Raw genomic sequence first — 25,890 nt, forward strand, 5'->3', positions numbered from 1 at the left:
TGGCACACCCAGTGGAAACATTCTGCATGACCTCAGACGTCACACATCAGTCACACAAATCTTCTCTGACATTATGGTGGAGCTAACCTTTTTATAAATCTCTTTTATTCTCCAGAAAATGGGCTGCTAAGGTTTAAGATGGGACAACAACACATTTCTGGATTGTCAGAAATATAATATATTATCTGCTTGGATTTTGCCGGAGGGAATGTGTTTATGCTTGCCTGCGTGTTTCGAACTAGCATTTCCATTATGTGGGTATTTATCCCCCAGTGGCTTTCCTATTCAAAATGGCACAGTATGGCATATAAACATGCCATTAAAAAAATACTCCCTCACCTGAGACTGTAGGATCCCTCTTCTGGTTGCATATAGCTTATAGATGCTATAGGTCATGCATATAGTAGCTGAGGCTTTAAAGGTATTGGTTTGCACTCCTGCCGTTGCTATTGCAACACCCTGAGCCCATTTAATAATCAACTAGATGTGTCACAGCGCAAAATACGTATTTATCTATTATCTCCTATCAGGGATTTACTTTGAAAATATAGGTATGGTAACGTCCAAGTCTGTTCTTATCTAGGCCTGGTTCCTTCCTAATTCTACCTAGGTAAGGCAGATACCCTTGACCAGAAGTTGCTCTCCCTCATCTTTGTGTTTAACTCCGATTTTGGTTTCCTGATGGGTGGTGGCAGGGGGTGTTTTACAACCGGCGTGGGGGTCCAGCTGATGGGGGGAGTTATTCTACACTTATTCTACAGCATTTAACTCATCATCCAGACAATTACATCCATGACTTTGTTCCGCCTTGTCCTAGAAATTATGGTTTTCCAGATGAAGAAAAGAGAGCACAAGCAGACTACTGCTCTGAAAACACATTTTAAATTACAGATACTCTATCCTCAGGCCTGGTACATGTACAGTTTTGAAAATATATTTTAATTTAGGAACCTTAATGAGCAAAATGATGTTTTGCTTCCAGAAATTATTTGTACGTTACCCAAATGCTGTAATTACCACAAAGACATTTTGTCTGTGCTCCCGAATAGGCACAGAGAGGGATAGTCCAAGAAGCCCACCTCTTCAGAAGCACTTGAGAATCTCATCAAACTCAATTTTCAGTCCGGAGAGACTAGTCAGTTAACTAAACCATAATGTATTATTGTCTTACGAAAGTGGAAAGATTCTATGGAATTTATTATATTTCAGACTACTCAACTGCTTCTTATGGGATATATTTATATTTTATGTATATTTATATATAAATATAATACATATATTTAGACATATTAGACATTGTCTATGTATTTATATATAAAGCATAAGTATAGTACATTATTTTATTTTTTAAAATTTTTGTAACTTGTCTGTCTGTGTGTATATATATGTGTGTATGTATGTGTGTATATACATGTACCAAAGTACTGTTATTTTGTTGATATGACTGACACTTTTTCTACCTCCTTTAGTGACTGTCACATGAATTCCTCAAGGATAATGGACCCTAAGGTGCGAGAGACTGAAGGAGATGGAGAGGACAATTCAGGTAGAATGGCTCCTTTTCCCAGTGAATGAAAAGTGCTGACTTCTTGAGCTTCAATGCCTTAGCAATATCAAAGAAATGAATCTGTTTCTCCCTTTCTCTCCTCCTGTCTCCAAGAGCTGTTTGACATTTTCAGAGGCTTGAAATAAGATTTTTCTAGCATCTTGTGACAAAGTTAACTTTTTTACCCAACAAGAGCCAATGATAAATGAAACACCGACAGGGAAGCCTCACAGTGCTATCGTGCCAGCTTATATGGGACAGGCACAAGTTGTTGGGATGTCTTGTGCAAAACTCTGGTATCATTTCAAGTAGTTTCTTCACAGAGCTTGCAACTGATCCTAATTCAGGTCTTTCCTTACTGAGCAGGCTAGCGTTGCTTTTCAAGATTATTGCTTGATTTCTTGTTTAATACTTTATGATCCGTTGAGTCTCATAATTAGCATTCAGAATATTCTGGGATGTATTATAAAACTGACATTATATAAGCATTAGCCTCCCGACACTGCACATTCCACCTAAGTAAGCCTTTTCTACATGTAAATTGGTTTTGGTAACAACATTGTCCTTATCTTCACTATTTAGCTTGCTGAACAAAGGCAGTAGGTTTCCAAGTTGTAATTTCTTCTCTATATCCCAGGCTGTTAATACTGAAGTTTTTCTTCACAGTCTAATTATCTCTAGAGGCATGTAGAAACTCTATTAGGAAAGATCCTACACTGTAGGTTATTTCTTATGTGTCATAAACATTGCAATCCATTCTCCAAGATAATAGTAATTTCATGCTATCAGGGTAGTCTTAAAATACATTAATGCAGGAGCAGACTGTGTTGCCTCTTCCAGGAAAAAAATCCACTTATGAAGAAATTATGAGGGAGTTATTATTGTTCCAAAAACTTGCAAATGCTGCTGGTTGCATCTTCTTTATGTTTCTTTATTTAGGAAAGAAAAAATCGAAGTTCAAATCTTTCAAAAAGTTTTTTGGTAAAAAGAAAAGGAAAGAACCATCTTCTGTGAGCAGCGGTCTGAAGCTTTTCCAGTCAACGAGCGATGTTGCAGCCTCACACGACACGCACATTAATTATGATTCTGAAGACGAACTCGAGTAAGTCTTTGGACTGTGGCTGGTAAACAAATACAGAACGGCTATTATGTTTATAGATTAAAGACACCCAAAAATTGCCTCCTGTGGTTCAGAATGCTGCATTCTCAAACAGTTGGCTTTTTCAGGAAAGCACAAATTAAAATGGCTGATGCAAGGCAAATCGCAAGGGAATTGGATGGGGTGCAGCAAGAAACAATAACCAAAAATGTTTTCATTTAATCATCATCAGCCTTGGGTTATCGTTTCAAAAGTATGAATCTTTCAAAAGAATGAATCCCATCTTCAAAAATGAATTAGTTAGCTTATATTTTACCACAGTTGTCTTGTGCCTCTAAGATGTATCTCCTAAGGTTTGTTAAGGAAATTTAGAAACCTAACCATTTATGCCAGGTTTTGAAAGCAAGGAAGGGATAAAGGGGTGACTGCAACTGAAATCAGCAGGAACCAGAAGCTGTGAAGCCTTTATTTCCTGCGTATACATGGGATTCGTCTGACCAAGGGACAAATGTTTGCATCTAAGTTAGTCACCAGCTGCCTTTTATAATCAGCAGAGAGAAGTCAACATTACTTAGAAAGCTCCTATCATTCTTGTGTAGATATCTGGAGTTGTTCAGATGAACTAGACTCTAGAAGTGTCTATTTCTAGAGAGCCAGGGTGACCAGCTTGGATGTAGATACCTGTAGTTTAATGTCTGAAGTTAGATCAGATGAATCCCAGCCTGTGCATCTGGCTGCCTCTGAAAATCCTGTCTTTGTTCAGGCATTGCCCTAAATGTTACCCGCTACTGAAAAGTAGCCATGAGAAACCTGGTCTAAAGTTCAAATGTAGTCCTGAATGGAGAGGTTTACTGACGAGCCCCTTGGCTGCCTAAAAAAAAAGTCCTTGCATTGGTAGATGTGCCTCTTAGTACAAGCCTCCTTGGTCCTCAGGCAAGGAGATGCTGCTGCGCCCAGGGATGGGAAAGGCAAAGCATCCCAGCCATTTAAAACGACATTATACAATGCGGCCACCAGGCAGCGCCAAACACCAAAAGAAATTATTAATTTATTTTTTTTTGTCTTTTGTGGCATTGGAAATAGCAATATTAGTCCAGCTTGAAGCCCCAGGAGTTCCAGACAGGCAGCACCAGGTCTAACACTGGGTTACAGCACTGTTGTTTGACAACAGATTTTTAGGACTGACTCACCTGGGTCATGTCAGAGTGGGTATGATCTTTGGCTGGTTTGGCTGTGTTCCTCTGCCATTACTTGCAGGGTTGTTACATTATTGTTTCTTAAAATTTGTTCAGAAAGACAAAGACCAGGAAATTCCTTGAAAGGAAGGAAAATTAATTTGAGCAGTCACGATCTGAGGAGGCATCTAGGCTACCTCCTCTGCACATCTGGGAGGTATGTGTGCGCTAGAAGGAGAAAGCAAAGGTAGCAGGCTGGGCTAAATGTGCACGTGTAGCAACGCTGCTTATCTGGCCGCCCTTGCAGTCTCTGTAAAATGCTGGTGAGTTGAGCAGCCATCGCAGCCCTGACTGGCACGCACTTTGCAAATTGCTATAGATCTCTCTGACCTTGGATGCATTGCAGAGATCACATTTTCACTTAGATAAATTGTTCTTCTAATGTCTCTAATACATTAAGCAAAAGCAGCAGGCTTTCCTTCCTTCTGCAGCAGGAATACAGATCAACTTTTTCCTGCTATTGTTTTATCAAACATATTTATAGCGGTCATTACAAGGAAAATGTTACTTTCTGCCATAGTTTTGTTTATGTTCCTGACTGTCCCTATGACAGCATTTAAGATCCAAAAATACACAGTTCTTGTCTTTTTTCTTTCTTTTTTTTTTTTCCTCTAGAATGTCTCCTCAATTAACTTGATAGTTACATGAACCCAAACAGTTCTGTATTCTGGTTTGCCATTTCATAGCTGTCTGATTTAAAAAATTTAAAAGAGGGAGTCCCAGAAGATATGCCACGTGCATGCGTTCCTGTCCCTGCTCAGTTAGGCTATGGGCTAAGCTAAGGAAAGTGAGCTCAAGAGACTTCCTAGCAGCTATCTGCCCATGGGTCTGCTGTACCATTCCAATGAGGAAAAAAGATGTTCATGGCCCACATGCAACATTTGCAAAAGAAGTTACATACCATATCAAAAGTAGGAAACGGGATATGAGAGAAGCTGCCCACTGAACATCTCCTGTTTCCTCTCACCAGCCCACAAAGAGCGTCCATGAAAAAATGTGTCCCCCAGGCTCATAAGGGAAAATCCCAAGGACCTTGAAAGCACCTTGTAAGGATTTATGCAAATGATTCTATGTGAGAACTGTATTGCCTGGAATATTTTTCTTGATGACCTTCATGGCAAAGATACATTAAATGCTGTACCACAGCCTTTAATAGTAAAAGGTATTTATTCATCCTATGGTAATGGTCAGTCATTTGCAAGACATGTTCTTACATTAGCAAGAAGTTAGTCCATCTCAGGTACAGGCTCCTTTATGTGAACTCCCTTCATTTTGCACCTGGGCTTGCCTGTGCCACTGTCACGCCACTCAGCTGCTGGCTTCCAACCAAGGGGGCAGTAGCTTTTCAATTGCTAGGGTTAAACTCTCTTTAACCCTAATTCAGTTTGTTAACGTGATAGATAACAGCATTTGCAAATTTTTTGTTTGATTTTTAAAGGTGTTCCCTAGATTAGCCTGTATGACTGTATTGTATTCATGTTGAAGTCTGTAATCTCATGTGTAATGTGTGCTGCACACATGTATCTTCCACTCATGTTCAAGAGACCACCCAAGTTAAGAGTAATAGGACTGGCAAAAAACGTCTGTGTGTTTTCACTCATTTGTTGTATTGTTCCAGGACACATAAAGGCATTATGGGAAGCAGAGCTTTGTCACATGATAGCATTTTCATCCCTGAGACTGGGCAAGAGTCTGCAAGGCCAGTAAGAGTGTTTTCTCAAGAAAACATTTCTGACCGGATTAGAGCTTTACAGGTAATTTACACAACATAGTTTTTTCAAATGCAAGAGATGGAATGTCTTTCCAGGCTTGATTTTTTGGGATAATATTTGTGGGTGAACATTTAATTAGTAAGTAAAATCTCTCTGCAGCTTACGTTAAATGTTGCATTTAATCAGATGGCAGTATCATATCTTGGTCCTACTTAAATGATAGTTGAAAAATGAATAGGATGCTTGGCATCCTATCCTAAGAGAATGTCTGAAGCGAGATGTCCTTTGCTCTGGATCATTCAATTGTGAAGTTAAAATAAAAGTAACTCATTGACCTGAGCTAAAAATGTACTGGGGAAACCTCCATCACTATCATGTACTAATGTATTCTATGCCATGCTGAAGTTGAAACTCCAGCCAACCATGAAATTAGGACCTCCACCTCCATTTGGACTTCATGCAAAGCGAACAGAGGATGCTGGGACTAGTTCTGAAGATGATGGATTACCCAGGAGCCCTCCAGAAGTGTCTTTGCTCCTTGAAAACTTATATTCAGGCACAACAACAAGAGTGAGTAGTGCTGGTGTTGACAAAAATCAGTCTTAATGACTTGTTTTACCTATGTGTAGAAGGCAGAATAAATTGCTTGGTTTGCTATACGTATCGCTACTTTGTGCCTGAAATACCTTACTCGAAATGGGAAAATGCTAGCTCTCTGTATAAACAGTTACTTAGAGTCTTTGCTCCTGTTAAAATATAGATATCATGCCAGAAAATGCAGAACTAGGAAGGAGAGGATGTGTTTGTGAGCATTCATGGGGATGCTGGCTGTTTTTAAGGACTACAGAGAGCTGCCAGGCATGAAAAAAAAAAAAGCTGAAAAATCTGTATTCTCCCTTGAATGTGCTGATAAGAGAGCTCTCTTCTTTAATGTTTTTCTAGGCTGTCATCAGAAAAAGAAACATGAAAGAATTTGAAACTGTTTTTTTCTTTTTAAATTATAGTTTTGTTATACATTATTTCATGCTTTATCTGCTTGTCTTACACTTTATGTTTGCAGTGTCCTTGCTAATCCTTAAGACTATAGAGAAAAACAACTTACATTGTCAGTATCTGTGTGCACTTTGTGTAGATGGTTTCTGCGAATATATCCACCTTGTTTGTCATCTTTTACTGAATCTCTTCCTCATTCCATCCCACAGTTCTCTGACTCTCACAAGCACCTTAGCTCTTTGAGTTTAGCTGGAACAGGCAGTGAAGAAGAAGAACAGGTAACTTCTGCCAAATGTATTAAGGGCCAAGCAATTATGCATAGTAGTCTTTTAAATAAATGTAAGGCATAAATATTACTTTTTTGCCCATCTGCTGCAAAAAAAAACCCCTTGTATGTATGTAATTGCATGCCTACCTGTTTGCTTTGCTGTTTTAATGCCTGTCCTTCTAACACAGTTATGATTATTTATCAACATAATTCTGGTGCCAAGTAATCTCCCGTTGATAATAATTAAGCCCTTCAGAATAGCTTACATCCTTTAGCAAACTTTACAGACATGATTTAATCTCCAGGCACAGCCAACCAGATTTAGACACTGAAACTGTATCCCTTTTTTTAGAGATGGGGGAATTGCAGTAAAAACTGCTTGGGTTACACGCATAGGATAAGGGAGGAAGCTTGTTGAAGAGCTGTGAACAAAATCTAGATCCTCTGAAATCTGCCCATCCCATTGCTTTAAGCACAAGGTCACCTCGCACTGACATAGAAAGTGTTTGCCTGATGACAGAGGCTGACATTGCTGCTTAGGTGTCTGAGATCCAGCCTTCAGTCGGGTCCTGGCCACGTGAGCTCGCGCGAGCTGTGAATTTTGCTGAAGTGATGTTTTCAGGACTTGAGTACAGGCAAATAGATGGCTTTCTTCAATCAGCAGCCAGCCGTTCTGGCTGATTAAAGGATGGTTTTGAAAGGCTCTGAAGAGTCCCTTTTAGTTGTCCGCAGCTGGAGTCACAGTGGAAACAGCACAGGGGGTAAAAGGAAGAGCGTTTCCTAGAAATAGGAGGAGGGGTTGGAGGGGAATTGCAGAAAGGAAATAGAGAAGCTAGTCCTGAGCTCACTGTTCCTTGGTAATTATGCAAAATATATTTCAAGGCCAGCTGCAGCAGGGCTCAGCAAAGATTTCTGGCCACACTTGTTAGATTCCACATGAAGCTGTTTGAAAAACTGCTTTTATGCAGTGAAATTTTAATACTTTTAAAGAAAAATAACAGAACACGGGAAGGAGGTATTTCTTGAAAGTGGGTATGGGCTCGCTGTAAATTTGTCCAGTCCAGATGCGTGATTGCTAAAGGAGGATTTATGGCTCCCTGTTGTTCCATTAACATCACTCTGACTCACTCGCTGACTCCTGAGACGCGGTGGTGACTATGTGGTTGCTCAGCTTTTTCCACATGCCCCATCATTTCGCTCACAGCTCTCTTCATCGTAGTCCAGTTTCAGAGTGCAAACAAAAATTAGCCCCATCTGAAGGCTTTCCTCCCAAACCGCAGGGTCTACTACCTGGCATTTTGGAGACAGGAGCCCCGCTCCTAGAAGTCTGAGGAGACCAGCTCACAAGGCTAAGGAGTTTTGCACAGCGCAGCCCTGAGGTTTTGGGCAGCAGTTTTGGACCTTGCTGTGTCTTGGAAGCTTTCCTGGATTGAAGAAGAGAGAAAGGGACTGCAACTGTCCCATCTGGACTTTGGGGATGGGGCTCCCTCATTGCCCTCCACCTTGTGTCACCCACCATGATCAGCTGAAGGACTCTGAGCCATGTGCACATGAGATTTGGAGAAAGGGCGTCTGTCAGCCAGTCCCTCCTCCAGCAGGCTTCGCCAGAGCCAGACTTCATGGGACAGGCAATTTCTGCAGCTGGCTCAGAGCTGGCATTCACTCGGGCTGCTAAAATTTCAGTAACAAACCAGATTCTTGATTTTCCAGCGTAGTGGCCAACACTGAGCACTGCCAATGGGAAGACATGCAAAGTTCTCGAGGAAAAGCAGAAGCCAGAAGAAAGGCAGACAAATAATGATGTGCCTTGAAAGAGAACATGTGCTGCATCTTTATCATGGAGCTGAAATGTCAATGTATTCACTGTTAGGTACTAATGTATAATGCAGCCACGTATCGTTTGTTGTACATTAGTCATGTTTGAGTACTAGACTGCAGATATTGTAGAGTGAAAATTAATGAAAGCATCCATTATTCAGCAGGGCTGAGCTACCTTTTTTTTTTTTTTTCTTAAGTAGAAACCATGGTCAGAAGCTGTGGATCCAGCCTCTGCTAAAATCAATGGGAGTTTTCCCCTGGCCGTTGAGGAAGCCATAGTGGGCCCTCACCACACTGCAGAGCATCTTTGGCTGCAGTGCATAACGCAGAATTCTACTTGCAGAAAGCACAGATGCTTTTCCCTCCCTAAGTAAAATGAACGCTCTCCTGCCCTCCCCTTCTCCCATCCACCCCCTTCAGTAAATATCACTTCCAAAGAAAGAAGAAAAGAAGAAAGAAGAAAAGAAGAAAGAAGAAAAGAAGAAAGAAGAAAAGAAGAAAGAAGAAAAGAAGAAAGAAGAAAGCCCGCAGAAGAAAGCAAGACAGAGGAGGAAAGCTCCTCTAATGAAATGAACCAGAATTTCAAACCTACAAAGGGAGTGCTGTCACAAATTGACAGAGGTTTTGTTAATGTCTTGACAGATAATTTGGAAATATCATTTTGCCTGTTTGCAAAAACTGGATCCAAGTGAAAGGGAGAACCCTTTTCAGAGTAATTTTTCATAAATTTTTCAGTCTCTTTTTTGCATCAGCCCTGGGACTAGGGTAGCTCTTGGTGAAGCACACAGGCAAGGTGGATTCCAGCTTTGTGAAAGTACTGCACCCCTTGGAGCATTCAGGAGTTGTTTCTGGATGGGTTATTGGCCTCTAGGTAGGAATTGTCCATTGTTTCCTTCTCCAGAATAATCTACAAATGAAATTTTACATTTCAGGTAAACTCCCTAGTTATTTTGCAGATACAAGTAAATGAGGAGAAAATGCAAGCCGACTTAAGTGTCAATGCCACTGATGTTTGATTTTTTTTGTCTTTAGGAGGGTGTTGTAGAGTTGGAAGGGACCTGATGATGGGTAGGAAGCTATGGGAACCTAGACACAGAGGCTGGAGAACAGATCCAGAGAGCAAACTGGCCCTTTAGGTTCTGTAACTGAGTGCTCTTCATAAATCTGTCTTGTAGAACGTGCTGGCCATGTATTTGTGTGCTTTAGATCTTCTAGTTACGTGTGACTTGGTCTTTCCCTCTGGACAGTATAGCATGATATTTAAGCAGCTGAAAATGCAGAATTGCTGACACCAATACTCCACATGCAACATTAGGAAATGCAATGTATTTTAAAGAGATGTCAAAAAGAAAAAGAGGCAACCTTAAAATGGCAATAAACATGGCCCCTTATTTGTAGAATTGTTACTTTCATGGCTTTGTTTCTTTGTTTGATTTTCTATTTGGGGATTTGGGGTTTTTTTTTTCAGGTTACTTTAGGTCCTTCTTCTAGATCTCACTCCACAGACGGTCAGCTGTTCCCTAGGCATGGAAGTGCTAAAACTGGAACTCCCCAGATATCTGACAGTACCATCTCGCCTGCAGCCAATTTTGACACTCCACCTGAACTTTCCTCTTGCTTGGATAATTCTGCTGCTAGACACAAGCTTTTAATAAAACCCCGGAACCAGAGATCCAGTAAAATGAGAAGATTTTCTCAGGTAATTGTGAAAATAAACAGTATCACCTTTGACACAAAACCAGAAAGTTCTTACTGGACTTTGTATTTCAAACTCAGATATGATAAGAAAAGTCAGGTTGCAGCATGGGTATTTTGTTGGGTTTTAATAGCTGTTATCTGATGAGGCTACATATCCATAGTAGACACTAAGAACAGATTAAATATTATGAGATTACTTGTTAGCTCTTGATGAAGTGGTTTATGTAACAATTTATTCTTAAATTTACCATGCAGTACAATTTAGTATCTTGTTTGTGATGAAGAAGTTAGGGCTGACTGCTTCAATTTCTTCCTTAAAAAAATATTTTGGGAAAGTATTCTGATCAACTGGAGTATTTTTCCTAATCTGAAAGATCCCGTAAAATCTTGAGTCTTTGAGAGATTATTGATGGAGGAGCTGTTTTAATTTTCCAAACATAACTTGTCTTATATTTTCAAAAAGTACAGAAAGAATAAGTTGTGACCTATTAATTGGAGCCAAATTCTGTACATTAGCACTGTGAAGAATTCAGCTGTCTCCCTGCCCCTAAACTTGTAAAACCTTTATGCTTATGTGCACTAGAGAGACTTAAAAAAAGTGTCCACAGGAAAAAAACCAACAAACTCTTAAAAAGTGTACACTATCATCCTTTTAAAACACTATTTATCTGATTCTTTGTCATATCTTATGAAGGGCATAGCTTATGTTTCTTCTTTCTCTTCTCTTTTTAGAACTAAAGTTTGCAGCTGTTAACTACAGTATTGGCACTTCATTGTTTGTGGTTTCTTTCAATGTTTTAAATACATTGAAGCCATGAAATTGGCTTGCTTAACACCAGGAATATTATTCCTTCTATCTCTAAATATTACTCAGCCGATATTCTGTACTTTCCAAAATCTGTGGGTGATCTTTGGGCTCAGTAGAGCATTGCTGCGAGCAGCACAATGATGAGGCCAGTTATTTAGAAAAGCATGTAAAGCAATAACTCACTGATCGACCGTCCTCTTCCGTTGTACACCATCGTTACCGAAATAAAATTGCTTTGCCCAATCTGCCTATAAACTGAGGCAGATGACTGAGCCCTCCTGGTTTTCCGTGCGGGGTTTTCACATCTTTCCATAGTACAATTCTGTGTGTTTTCCTGCCTGACTCTGCCCGTGCACCTTGCTTCTGGCTAACTGATGTCTTCTGCTTTTACGTTGCTGTGTATATGGATTGTGAATGCAGGTGGCATCACAGCTCTGGCTTTGCAATAGCACTGTTAAAATAAGAAGTTGGAAGAACCCTAAAAGCATCTTCAGAGTGCAAGTTTTGTGTTCTTAGAATTAGGGCCTACATCCAAAATATATATTTACCCAACAAACTGCAGTGAATCAGTGAGCTAATGCAGGCACCGTATGAAAAGGCTTATTCAGCAGCTTAATAACATGCTTTCAAATAATCCTGTGTATTTAGCCAGTCCTTACCTGAAACTTAATCACAAGACCTCACAGGTAACTACATACGCACTTATAAACTTCTATCAAATAGTCTAACTCTTGAAAGAAAAAGAAGACTTTTCCACGAAGGAGGCTGTAATGCTGTCTGGCAGTGGGATTAGACAGAGGACTGCCATATGGGGGTAGATACTCAGCTGGCATCGAGCTTCATAACCGGATGGACTTGTTAGGTTTTTGCTCTTCCTTCTATGTACCCTTCCCTCTTCAGAGCCATGCAAGAATGGGTTGTTTTATTTTTAATGCTAGTATGCAGTAGCAAAATACAAAGGGACAGATTTTTCTCTTTCAAGTGCTGCTTTTTGCCCAAGAGCAATACAACATATCCAGTATGCTCTGGGGAATCAAGTGCCAAGGACCGTCCAATGGCCATTGTTTTGATGCACTTCCCATCTACAAAGGCATGAAAGCACTAGTTGTGCAGAAGGAAGTGTCACTGATTGCTTTTATATTGGTTAAATACATTATTCCATGATCTGCTTAGCTAAAAAAGCATCTAGTATGTAGGTTAAGAAAACAGCGAGCTCAGCATCGGAGCCAACTGTTGCCTTCCTCTCTAAGATCTTGGTTGTAACTACAGTGATGAATAAGAAAAAAAAAAAGTGAATCTGTACATGGTGATGGAGCTTTCTGAATTTCTTTCTTGCAGAGGACCCAGTCTGAATCTCTGACTGATTTGAGCTGTACCCCAGAAGAAGAAGAAGAGGAGGATGATGAAAAGGAGATGCAGACAGACTTGCCAGATGCTGTATTTAAACCCAGCAATCAAGAACTGCCATGCAGCACAGCTGCAGCGCAGGATGTGGCTTCCTGGCCAAAGCCCAGAATGCCTGAGGACCTTCCCCCTGCTTTGAGACCAGCGATGACTCAGCCTGCTTCTGAGTCCGCTGTTGTACAGGAAGCCCTGCTACCAGAGAATAAACCAGAGGGCTGCCAACCAACACTGGAAGCAACGTGTGTGAAGTCTGAGTCCCCATTGCTGTTAGAAGGCAAAGACTCTGCAACTTCTTCCTGCTCTGGTCCAGACAGAGAAGTACAAAAGCAAGAAGATTCCTCAGAAACACCAGTTCTGTTGTCAGGGGAAGTGAGCGATGTGTCGATCAATATTTTCAATCAAGAAAATAAGGAGCTTCCTACTGTGTTTTCAGTAAATAAAATACCATCTGAAGAAGATATTTCAATTAGTAGGAACAGCATTGTTTGCTTGGAAGGGTCAGAAGAAAATATACAGAAGGACGCTCAGATACCTGTGGAAACGGCCGGTAATAAAGAGGCAAAGAAAGAGGTTGCTCTATTGTCGGAGTCCAGCAAGCAATTTTCCACAGATCCTTTCCAACCCACAGACTCAGTCCGTGTTTCACATCCTGCTTTCTCAATACAGATGGGATCATCTGCTTCCTGCTTTCTAGAGAAAACAAAGGCTGCACAAGAGGCAGCTGCTTCTGGGAAGGAGAACGGTCAGCCAGTGGTCCACAAGGAGGAACTTCCGGAGAAGAAAGCTGAAAAAGCAGCCAATGGACTAAATGCCTTGAGAAAGTTTTCTGTTTCCTCTGCGCGGGAGAGACCAAGGACCAGAAGCCTACACTTCCCAGAAAGATCAGAGTTGGAAAGCCCCCTAAATACTGGAGTCTTCCTGTCCAAAGCAAAAGTCTCCTCAAGAAACGAGAAGTGGAATGAAGACTCGCAGAAGGGATCAGATGTGGAGGAAGAGAAAAGCAGCAACAAAAAGCAGACTTTGCTGCCAGGGTCTGACTCTGAGAACACGGGCCAACCTACAGAAATGTTGGCTGGCTGCGTTTCTCTGGCTGTCGATGCGGTGCCGGTGCCAAGTGATTCTTCTGTGGTATCTCAGAATCAGCCAAGCTGTGAAGATAAAACTCCTTTTCAAGTGAAACTTAGATCCACCTCACTGTCCTTGAAATATAGAGACAACTCATCACCAGAATCAAAAGAGATTAAAAGATACAGTGCAGAGTTTAATTTAGAAAACGAGGGATTGGCTTCTTTTCTAAGAGGTGATAAGGCACAGATCAAAAAAATGGCCGATACAAATATTGGTGATTCTTTAAATGAAAAGATCAAACCCAAAGCAAAGTCCTCTGAACAGCTTAGTAGCAAACCTCCATTGCCTAAAAAGCCAGCCTTGCAAAACATAACCGTTCCAAACACTACTGCAAACAAGGAGAAGCAGGACAAAGGTATTCACCCTCCTGAATCCAGAAATGAAGACAGAGACTTGGAGAAAAAGTCAAATCCTTGTAAAGTGCCTGGTAAGACTCCAAATACTTTAAAAAGTTACCTTAACCTCCAAGGAATGACCTTACTTGTGAGAGAGTGTGAGGCAGCCCTGTTGTGTCAATCACAACACTGGTGAGCACAAGCTGACGGCTCTGCCATCAGTGGTGTTGCTCCCTGGTTCTCCCTTGATGAAAAGATTATCAGGAGGACAGCAGGGAAGAAGTAGAAGACAGAATAAGATGGGTTTGCCTGTGATTTTTTTCATTTCAGGGCATTGTTTAAAGGATGTTCAGTGACACTCAAAAAATACAGTGCGTTAGCATGTATTATGAAACAGAAATATCAAGCCACTAAGTGTCCCCATTTAGAGCTGCTGTATGGCAATTCAAAAGCCAGGAGCACATGTTAAGTGGAGTGCCCTGTGTGGGATGAGTGACTCAGACCTCTAGCCCTTCTTTTTCACCGTAGCATTGAGGCAGAAATACTAGTAACTGCCTGGCATGCTCAACACGCCATTTATTTGTTGCTTCCTGTGAGCTTTGCTTATTCATTTATTCATCTTTATCATTACTCATTCCTTGTTTAGAAACAAAAATTAACTACCCTGCAGCTTCCTGGAGTTTAAAGCCACGGAAGATCATGTCTACTGCAGATTGTTAAATTTCGCCCTGTTGTCTGTATTATATAATTGGGTTAGAGTTTAAAAAAAAAAAAATCAGTCCTCTGGAGAGTAATACATTGTGTGCTACAGGCAGAGAACAGAGAAGACGGGAAGTGGCACCACTGTCTGAGGTCTTTGCAATGACAGTAAACAAGTTAAGAGAAGTACACTCAAGCAATTCTAGGAGGACACCTTTGCTCTTCACTTCAGAGAACAGCCAAAGGGGGGAAAAAAAAATAAAATCTTTAGGTCTTCTGATACGTGGGAGAAACTTCTTCCCTGCCCTGAATCTGTCTGGTCACGAGCTTGATAATAACAATGTGAGGAGGAGATGCTGGCCAAGCAAATGAAAAGGTTTCTTTGTGCCATTGCAGAGCTCCCCTCCATGGTTGGTATTCTCCAGTTGGGGTCAGTCTCTGAGCATCAGGGTGGGTGGGGAGCACCAACCCGAAAGAAGACCTCAGGACATAGCAGGCCACTTGTCCTGTAGGGTGATAAAAGCCTCTTCCTGGCCCTAGAAGCAACCTGCTGATGCCCTGAGCCACAGCAGAGTCCAGTTGTCATCTGCTGCAGTATAGCAGATATTTTTGCAGGGCTCTGGCCACACTTACAGTTTTCTGCTCTCCCGCATAAAGGAGGGGATTCATTGCTTCCACAGCCGGAAGAGTATCATCCCATACTCCCTTTAAAGGCATTTTTCCCCTCTGCCCTGCCCTGGGAAGTAGTTGGTTATTTGTAGTGACACCAGATCTCTGATCGAGTGAGATTTTGGGGAGGGTCATACCAGGAACAAGTGAGGAGAAGACCTAGCACAGTAGGGTTGGTCTGGCAAAGGACAGAGGAAAGCAGTGGGACCACCAGTGCTCCTGCACACAGCCTTTTTCCCCCTCCCTCTTGTTGAGTCCCAGGGTGCCTACAGCTGGAGCGGGGTGGTAGACAGTGAGTATTGGAGGCAGGAGAAGGAGAAGAAATGGAGCCAGGGAGCACGTTTCTCCTCCAGGCTTCTCCTCTGGCTCCTCAGCCCTGGGGTGAAGGAGACTCCTTCCCCCAGGCTCAGGACTGTCCTCTGCAAAATAGAGTCTGCAGGTGAGAACTATGCCCCGGTCCTCCTGATAGGGGTGCACACACCTGGAATTTGAACGTGGGGCTGCAGGTCAAGGAGCCCTGTTTCAGACATGTTCCTCTCCCCCTGACAGTATTACACCAAATCTGTATGGCCTGGTGTTGCTTAACATGGTGGTTCAGATTGGCCTGCAATGGTAATTAGTCATCGTCCTTATCTAGTGCCACACTGGTCTTGTGTCACCTTAAGCAAAGCTGCCACGGTTTTCCATGTATTTCCAGCTTTGAGTCGCTTGGTAATGGGTTCTGATATGTGGGTGCACCAGGACTCAGAAAGAGTTTAGTTCTAAATACAAAGCAGTCTGCTCCAAACTCACCTGAGGTCCTTCCTATCCCACCGCAGACTCTCCTTAGGCATCTGACCAAGCACCTCCTTGTGCCAAGTTGTTGCTTCAGCCTAAGCTGGCCACCTGAAGTCATGGGTGAATGAGGTGTGCCTACCTGGTGGCCCTGGCATCACACTAGCCTTGGTGAGGGGATTTGCACAGTGACCCTAGAAGCGACCCTAGAAGCGACCCTAGAAGGGTCATGGGATGCAGTGAGGGCTTAGCGGGGCAATACCCCTGCCCAAATGCCATTTTAAGCTTCTTGAAACATTTGCCTCAGCCCAGTGAGTTGGGAGGGTGTCTTTGCACCTGCCAGCAGCAGAAATCTGACAAGCGCGGTCAGCATGGCCCTTTGTGGATCACGTGGCTTGCCAGCCATCTCTGGCCTCCTGATCTGCTGGGACACCCACTTGTTTTCTCATCCAGCTGCCCTTAATGCGGGCATCCATGCCTTATCCTAGTCCTTGAGTTCATCAGCCCTTTGGAAGAGCTGCGGTCACTGTCAGGAGACACTTTATGCTGTCAGGGAGCTTCTTCCCACTGCATGTTAGGAAATCCCTGTGCTGAACAAGAAGATAAGCTGTGAAACGCTGATGTAAGGGGGTGCAGTTCCCTTCTCACGTACACTCATCTCAAAAACATCAGTTTGCTGTGTCACAGGATGAGCAGGAGCAATTTGGTTCATTCAGTTCAATTTTTTGCATTTCAGCACTCCTGGTACGAAAGGCAATGGCAGAGCTGGTGGGATCCTGGCTTACCACCCCAGGCGAAAGCACCGCTCCTGCTCTCCAGGGTTTTCTGGGAAACTGGTGAGGGATTTCTTGGCCCCTGTTGGGCTGCAAGGTGGTTCTTTAATGGCTGTGTGAAATTAGTCACCTCAGAAGGGGGAATTTTTAAGTTTCTGGAACTAAAGGTCTTTGCAAGACAACAAGTCTTTGTTGTTTGGTGTTGATACATTTTGCTATAAATCCTGTAAAGGGCAGGAACAATTAACATATGCAAACAGTTAATTACAAGAGCAAAATCATAAGCAATACCTGTGTGAATGTGCATATTAGGATATATAAAAATCAGCAGCTGAGGAGCTGTAGCGGGGAGACATGCTCTAATAGAGAAAAGGAGCTCGGGTAATGACAGTGAATGTAACAGTGAATGAAATTGGTGTGTATTGTCTAGCAAATATAGGCTCTGAAATGACAAGAGAAATGTTTATCTCTATATAAAAAAGACATTGCTTTAATGCTGTCCTGGCTACAGCTGTCTTTTTTTTTTTTCCCAAAGAAGTTTCTTTTTCAGTTGTGTCAGGCTATTTTGAAATATGGCTGTTTTCCAGCAGCAAAATAGACTTTGATGCAAACATAGCGTTTTCTTATGTCAAAAAGACTCTTCTGGCATCGGTGGTATAGATCCAATCAAAAGTGAAATCCCTCTCAGAGCAGCTTAGAGAAGAAAGAAACATGAAAAATACTTAGCTGAATCTTTTAGAATAGCTTGGTCTGAAATTAGGGAGTTGGGTGTGTGCACTGACACAAATGCATGTAGTGCCTTAGTAAACAAAGGGAAATATGTAGGCCAGGATATATGAAATGCCACATGCATTTGTAAAGCCTTTCTTAAAATAACGTGTTTTATAAATGAGCAAGGATACTACAATGTGGAATTAAATATGCATGCATAAGCAATGTTATAAAACAATGGCACTGTTGTGTACAGGGGGTGTTATCTCCCTGTGTGAAGTTGTTTGGATTAGTTTTGTGTGTGTTTGCTTTTAAAATACGCAGGGAATCCACAAGTTAGCTTTGCTTTTTGTTAGAGGTATGACTTTCCAAAGTCTCCAATATTCTGCCTCAGACCTTTCGCCCGCACGGATGTATGGCAGGAGTAACCACTCTTTGCAGCCCTTGCAGGCATAAGATGTTCATTTTCAGGTACAAGATTTAAATGTTATAAAGAGCTTCTGCTATATTTTGTGCGCACAAAGGTTTTGAGATGTAAAGGAAATGGGTACAATATTGGAGGATATCTCTAAAAAGAAAAAATCAATGCTTAAATCCCAGGGTAATGTTTCAATGTGTCTTTAATGTGGTTATCCATATAAGCAGCACAAGACACCCCCAGATACAGTTGAATACACTGAGTGTATCTGTCTGTCAATAGACAGAAATAGGTGTGTATTTCTCTTTCACATTCTATATGTGTATAAACCAATGCACAATAACAAGTCAATCACAGATCTCCTTCTGTACATAAAGATTAATGATTTATCTTCATCTCCTTATTCACACAATCACTTTGACACACATTAAAGGATAATATCCAGCTATCAATGGGAAGTGTACACAGTCATTTCCACAATATTTAGGCAGAAGAATTTAATGTATAAGATCAGAGCTTTAGTCTGAGAAAAAAAAATAATGAAAAAACAAAGCTGCTTTAGTAAGATACTGAAGGAAACAGATACCTGCATTTAATGGGGCTGCAGCAGGGGAGTTCCCCACCTTAGGGACCCAGCAGAGAAGAGCTGGGGTGGTCCCCATCTGTGGGAGGGAATTGAGCAGGTGGCTGTGGTTCACTTGGCTTGAGGGGCTTGTCTTTGGTGGTCAGTCTGGAAGCTGCAGAAACGGTGAAGAACACAGATGGCACGGGTGGTCTTGCGACTGGGTATGTGTGTTGGGAGGGCTTCAGCAGCCTCTGGGTGTGGTTTCAAGTGACAGCAGAAGACCCCGGCAGCCTAGATTAAATGCTAGCTTTAATACATGGTGACATTATGCACAGAGCAGCTTGACAAGTTCTGACTTGGTATCTTCCCATTGTTGGTGACTTATCCCAAGGAGAAGAAGAGGCTCGCTTGTCTTTTGAAAAGCCTCAGGCCAAGCCAGCTCCAAGGCAATCAGGGAAAGATGCAATCACAAGGTTAAAACTGAGTGAACAGGAGACAAATCGCTGCCAGCCATATCCTTTATTAGCTTATGAAGTTATTAAGTAACAAGCTGAATAGCATAGTGTTTAAAATAACACGTTGTACTGAGAACTGAAGAATATGGTTCAGATTTTAGTTTTACTCAGAAAATCTCTCAAGTATAACACAGAAGCAAGAGGCTGAGCCCTGCTTTACCGAAGAAGGGAAGCACGGGGCATTTGGGGTGGCTGTGGCCTGTCGAACTCACACAGCTTCCGAGGGAGGATGCCACTGCTTACTTTTCATACTATTTTGTTTCCCTAAAAGTGACACTTACCAGCTGGGAACTGTTGTGCTAGCTGCTGTGTGTGCTAATTCCTGCAGTAGAAGCAGGAATTAGATAGTGCTTTTGAATACTTTTGGTTCCGCTCTGGCTCGCTGCTTCCTTAAAAGCTGTGCTTTGCCACGTGGTGAACCGTAAAAGCACATGGACTGCCTCATCACTGGATGAGATAAGATAGGGAGGGCTTGTTCAAGGTGATCAGACAGTCACTGAACTGAGGAAGAAGATGTGCAAGCAGCACTTCTCTTGTGAATAGTCACTGCCTGAGAAAGCTTTTGGCCTCTTGGTGCCCCTCAGGGTACCAAGAGCTTCACGGGAGAGTCTCAAATCACCTTAAACTGCCAAGTTACTTCACTGTGTTGTCTCCTGGATTACTTCACCACCTTTCATCCTTCTGGATGGAGCAACAGTGCATGTATACTGCCAAGAAATCTTCTCTAGTTGGAGATGGGAGGATGTAAAGGACCTCTGGGCAATGGGAAAGATAATAAATAGTGAATACACCTCTTCTACCCCTTACGGTAATTCTGGCTGACAGATGAGGTAGCAAATCCTGCAGGGGTTGCATCTGATGGTTTTTTGCTGAAGAGAAGGCATTTCTCCTGCCTGCCTGACTTTCTGCAGCAAGGACTCTCACAGGAACAAGGGCAGAACATAATTGCTTCAAGAAACAAGAAAGCCCCTCCCAGAAGCAGGTCAGCTCTTGATCCTCTGTAGGTGATACTACTCTGCTGTCCTAAGTCAGGCCCGCACAGATACGTATAACATCTTTAAAGATGATGATAAAGAGCTTTTATTCCCTCCTATCACAGGAACATTCTGATACCATCTCTTATGGGATGATACTTGGCTCTAATTTGGCTGCTTCTAATTGGCATGAGTAGGATGTCTGGCGTCTCATCAGGGAGAACTGTCTGAAGAGCCAAGGCGCTCGATGCCTTTGTTAAGAGTATCTGCCTTATGAAAAACATTGTTATAATAGTGGCCTCCAGACGTATCACTGCAGGACTGGGAACCCTGCTGTGCTCGGCAATGCACATCGAAATAACAGGAAGATGAATCCTAAATCCATGAGGGTGACAGAGAAACAGGAGCACAGGTAGCAATAAGACCATTATGCGTAGCGCAGTAAATAGAGCCTGGGCATAGCAGTCATTTTGTCGGTATTGATTACGTGGTGGGAGCAGAGGAAGAGCAATGTGTGGTTCAGCTGGTGTTTACAGAAAGCTCCTGCGGTGTGACAGGGAAAATGGGACAAAACACAAGGGGTGATTTTGAATCACGGAGACTAAGAAGTACATCAAGGCAGAAGCCAGGTTCCCCTATCATGGGAAAGCTGGTGGGTGGATTGAAAAGGACCTTCAGGGTTACAGACAGTGAAGGAAGGTAAAAAGGTGGTGGAAAAGGATGTGTGTGGTGGTGTGTCTGTAGCTGTACAGCCAGAAAAGGAGCAGCCCGGTCTTCTCTGGGCTGAGAAGAGGCCTGGACATGGGGGGAAGGGGTATGTTTGATGGGATGGATTCACAGGATGAATCTGGCCGGGCAAGGGGAGGCTTCAATGGGGAAACATCTTCATAATACTGAGCCCGTCTGTTGGATAGTTATTCATTACAGGATGCAGGGAAAACAAGTTGACTAATCCAGATAGAAGGTAACTAAAGTGCAAAGCTACTTTATGTGCTGCATGAGGGATCCTCACCTCTGAGGAAGACTGGACATCACCGTCACCTTCAGTAGTGGCAGTTAGTCTGTGTATCACAGTAGTGCTTTGGGAACTTTTGAAGTGTGGCACCTGGCTTTACTGGGCAATGCACTAACAGGTCCTGCCCAAATTGCTCACAACCTTAAAAGCTGCAGATGGATTCAAGGGTGTAGTCTACAAGCAAAAGAGAGAATGTGGTGGCAGATGCATTAGCAATTATCACATCAATTCAACTGTGTGGATTTACTGAGGATGATCCTAATGAATTTTGTCCTAAGATACTCACAGTTGATGGGCTAGCAGTCCTTGAGCTGCTAGTGGTTATCTTGGCAAAATGTGGAAGATAAGGTTGCACTTCTTGAAAAGGGAGGTGAGATAGAGAAGAGAGAGAGGGAGGAAGGGTGTTATACACCACTTAACTTGATATGAAGTACTGAAAGGAATAATTGAGCTATTTCTAAATGTCTACAAGATAACGAAGACATAAGTTGCAACCAACATGGCTTGGTCAAGAGCAGTCAAATCAAATGATAACTGATATCACAGGGCATTTCTATAAATATCATGACATAGTCTATAAATACAGTCTTGGTGAGGCTATTCATTGGGTTGATGCAAAGCTACTGAGTGCCAACTAGTGATTCACTGTCATATTAGATGGTGGCCATTTTAGGTCTGATGCTATTCAGTATATTTAAGGACATGGGTGACAGAATTTAGTGTGTGCTTATTACATTTGCAGGTATTACCAAGCTGGAAAGCCTGTGGGCACACTGCAGGACAGTAACAGAAATCAGAGTTATCTTTAGAAAGTGGAAACATGGTTTGAAAAGAATGTTTTCATTGCAGACAAGTTCTGTTAGGTGTGCAAAAATAATCCAATGCACAGATACAAACTGGGAGTGGAAGAGGGGAAGTAACACGATCTGGAGCTCACAGACTAAATACAAAACACGAATAACATAATTCTGTGAGCAAGTCATCATACTGACTGATGTGCACAGGAGACCATCTCAGGTGAGGTGAGGTAGTCCTTCCACTTCAGCTGATGCTAACGCCATTTCATCTCAAGTGCTACGTGCCAGTTTTGAGCACCATATTCTGAAGATTTGGACCAAATTAGGACAATGCCTACAAAAGCAAGAGTGATCTAGAGAATAAGACTAATCAGAAAAGTTTAAAATAGAGCGGAAAACACAATCTAAGTCTTCAAATGCGTAAAAAGCTGCCACAGGGAGGCTATGAGTAATCTGCTTGTGTCCATAGTGTATAGGGAAAGAAGTTATGGATTCAAATTAGAGCAAGGGACATGTAACTTACCCACACTTACCCTTCTCTTACCTGTAGTAAGAGCCAAGCCATCGGATAGGTTGTATAGGGAGGCTGAGATCTGTCCCATCTTTGGAGGGTTTTAAGAGCAGGTTAGATATATATTTGTCAGGAAACAGTTGATGTGAAATTGATTTTGGAATTGGTCTTGCCTTGCAGCTGAAGGATAGACTAGATGACATCTTGAGATCTCTCCCAGTCTCATTCTCTATCATCCTGTAAAATGAGACAAAAATGAAGCAAGGACAGCCAGGGAAGAGAATACGATTATGGGAGGAACAGCTTTTGGGGTGGAAGGATGGGGTGTAAGTGGGATGCAGAGAATTGGAGTAACTTGTCATGCAAGATGGAGGGAAGCTCCTTCAGTGTCTGGAGGTTTATTGTGCTGCGTTTGCGCAGCTGGACTTTCTGACTTGTTTCCCTGCAAGATCACATGAGGTGAACGTGAAGGGAAATGCAGGCATCAGCTGGCAAAACGTCTTGCTTTGGCCTTAAAGCAAAACTTGTGTTTTCTCTTCTTGTGGTTTTTAGCTGACAGAGGCTTTACAATGTTTTCTTGCTCAAATAACTCGTCTGTCTCTGGTGAGGTACCACAGTGACTTGAGAAAATCCCTGAGCAAAGAAAATTTGTGGGCTTTCATAACGTGCCTGAGTTTCCCAACTCCAGCTCTTGAGAGAGAGTCATCCCTTCCATCTCCCGTGCCTTCATGAGGCATCTCAAATGTGCCTTCAGACACACTGGCCTGCTCTCCTCACTGGGGCTACGTTCCTCTAAACTAGCCCATAGCCCTCCAGAAGCGCATCTGACAGCTCCACTGGGTCCTGTGGCTGGGTGGTCCAGCTCTAGGCCAGCACAGCAGCTGAGGCCAGAGGGACCCCGGGGCTGACTAGATACCAAGCTTTTCCTAGGGGCAGGACGATGCGTGATTTGAGGATGAGAAGCTTAACTCTGCTCTGAAATAGCTTTCCATAAATTTGGGTACATTAGTGGCTAAAAATAGCTGGGAAAGGTTAAATCATCTTTCCTTATGGCTGTAACGTGGCTCTAAGGGTGTTAGTACTGTTCTTGTTCCTCTTCTAAACCACGCAGAGGCTCCACATTAGTTGGAAAACTGCATTTTGGGGGCAGTGTGAGTCAATGAAGAAGCGGGAGCTGGAGCCAAGGGAGGAGCTAAGGCTCTTCTCTTGATCCAATTCTGCTCACTGTGTAGACAGGATTTCTCTTCACAGAGTATTTGAATAGAGGGTATTTCATTTCCCCATGCCTCTGGGCACTGCCTGTCCCTGGGTAGCACTTGTGAGAACAGCAGGGTAGCACTTTTGACCCTTTCATAGAATCACAGAATCATAGAATCGTCTAGGTTGGAAGGGACCTTAAAGATCATCTAGTCCAACCATCAACCTAACTCTTGACAAAAAAATAAATAAGAAATAAGCAATAAAAAAAAAAAACCCACCAAAAAACCCCACTAAATCATATTCTTGAGGACCATGTCAACCCGTCTTTTGAACACCTCCAGGGATGGTGCCTCAACCACTTCCCTGGGCAGCCCATTCCAATGCTGAATAACCCTTTCGGTGAAGAAATTTTTCCTAATATCCAATCTAAACCTCCTCTGGTGCAGCTTGAGGCCATTTCCCCTTGTCCTATCTCCTGTGACTTGGGAGAAGAGACCAACCCCCACCTCTCTACACCCTCCTTTCAGGTAGTTGTAGAGAGCAATAAGGTCTCCCCTCAGCCTTCTCTTCTCCAGGCTGAACAACCCCAGTTCCCTCAGCCTCTCCTCATAAGACTTGTTCTCCAGACCCCTCACCAGCTTCGTTGCCCTTCTCTGGACCTGCTCCAGCACCTCAATGTCTTTTTTGTGGTAAGGGGCCCAAAACTATTCTAGGAAGGGCTTTTTTTCTTTTCCCTCTTGTCTCACTGACATTTCAGTTCTGGTAGAGCACGGTGAGAGGGACTGGCCCCAACAGAGAGCTTTGGTCGGCATCGGCAGGGATAAGACAAAGTAAACCTCACGTCAAAAGACGGTGAATTAACCCGGTGGGGTTTGCAGTGTTCCTGCGAGTTCAAGGTGCCACAGACTGTTGCCCTCAGTCACCCACAGCACCTGCTGGCACCCAGGGGCTGTGTGAGGGATGCTGCTCCCAAAGGGGTGGCAGGAACCAGAGCAAGGCATGGGCTGCTGCTGCGTGGGCATGGGACGAGCAGGAACCGAGGGCAGCCACAGCCCCGGGGGGGTGGGGGTTGCCTTTGCCACAGCGTGGTCCAGCTGTGTCCAGCTTTGAATCGGCTGCTGCGTGTCCCTAAGGGCCAGGGAGCAGGTGGGAGGAGGGAGCAGAAGGGGAGACATCGGAAAATGGGTAGATTAATGAAACGTGATCCATGCTCCCTCACGTCAGGGCAGTGACATCGTGACTCCAGCCAAACAAGAACGCGAAGGGTTTTTCACCAGTAGAACAGCACCGTAAGACAGCGAGCACAGGAAGATTGCTCTCTGGAGACCAAACTAAACAGAATTCCTATTTACCCAGGCTGGGCACACATCCTGGGACCAATCAGCGTATCGAGCAAGTGTGAGCTGAAGCTAATTACAACTCTCTTTCATATAACCATGTACATAAATAATCTGTCAACAGAGAGAAGCGTGCCTTCCCCCATGGCTGCTGGAGACTCTGGAAGAGATCCCGACAGTCCTGCAGAGCCAGCCTGGATTTCCATAGCAAGGCAAAAGCAGAGGGGTGTGCAGCAGGAGCAGGAACTCGACAGAGAAAAACTGGTGGCTCTGGATGTGAAGTCAGATACAGAGAAACAAAATAAAGAGAAGGAACGAACAGAGGTACTTACAATACAAATTTGTGATGCTTTTGTATCACCTTTCTGTAGTACTCTTTGAATCTACTGCTATATTACCAGCCATGCTGTAATGATTACAGATATTTTAATGAGTATAATCATAAGTAACAAAGGCTTTTGGAAATGTGTTAGATTCCGAATCTTCTGATTGTTCAGATATGTAATTTTGTGTCTCCAAGAAATCCTGGAACTACGCGAGGTGTGTAAAATTTCTTGGGTGCCTAGTACATACTCACCAGATGTGCTGTGTGTATTGCATGCTGAAACATCCCCAAAGAGGTGCTAAATTGTACAGTCTCGGATCTCTCTCAATACAGAGGAAATGCAGTCTCTTTAACAATCCTTCTAAGCAGAGCGTTTCATTGAACATCCTATACACCCTGACTGATTTAACACTGAATGAACAGCTTGGTCCCAGAAGCTCCTAGGTAACAATTTTTAGAGAAAATTTTGAGAAGCGAAATAGAATAAAAATAACTTTTGCACTTACAGGCAGTGCCAAGATATAAATTCTGGTTCTCTGTATGTGGGTAACTCGGGTGCCCAG

General features: G+C 42.9%; 1 protein-coding gene across 4 annotated transcripts in view; it reads left to right on the plus strand.

Annotated features, from left to right (window-relative positions):
• The window catches only part of KIAA1211L (KIAA1211-like ortholog), a 66,382-nt gene that overhangs the window by 37,991 nt on the left and 2,501 nt on the right, over positions 1-25,890 (plus strand). For 3 of the 4 annotated variants that reach the window (XM_014960149.1, XM_014960147.1, XM_014960150.1), the window contains exons 2-9: positions 1,470-1,546; positions 2,486-2,648; positions 5,499-5,634; positions 5,998-6,162; positions 6,795-6,863; positions 10,140-10,370; positions 12,516-14,136; positions 25,127-25,326. In XM_014960149.1, coding sequence (XP_014815635.1) covers positions 1,480-1,546; positions 2,486-2,648; positions 5,499-5,634; positions 5,998-6,162; positions 6,795-6,863; positions 10,140-10,370; positions 12,516-14,136; positions 25,127-25,326 — 2,652 coding nt within the window. In that variant the 5' untranslated portion in view covers positions 1,470-1,479. The remainder of the gene's footprint in view (positions 1-1,469; positions 1,547-2,485; positions 2,649-5,498; positions 5,635-5,997; positions 6,163-6,794; positions 6,864-10,139; positions 10,371-12,515; positions 14,137-25,126; positions 25,327-25,890) is intronic. The other variant, XM_014960151.1, reaches the window with a different exon arrangement.

Source organism: Calidris pugnax, unplaced genomic scaffold (assembly GCF_001431845.1).
Source record: "Calidris pugnax isolate Ruff unplaced genomic scaffold, ASM143184v1 scaffold188, whole genome shotgun sequence".
NCBI lineage: Eukaryota > Metazoa > Chordata > Aves > Charadriiformes > Scolopacidae > Calidris > Calidris pugnax.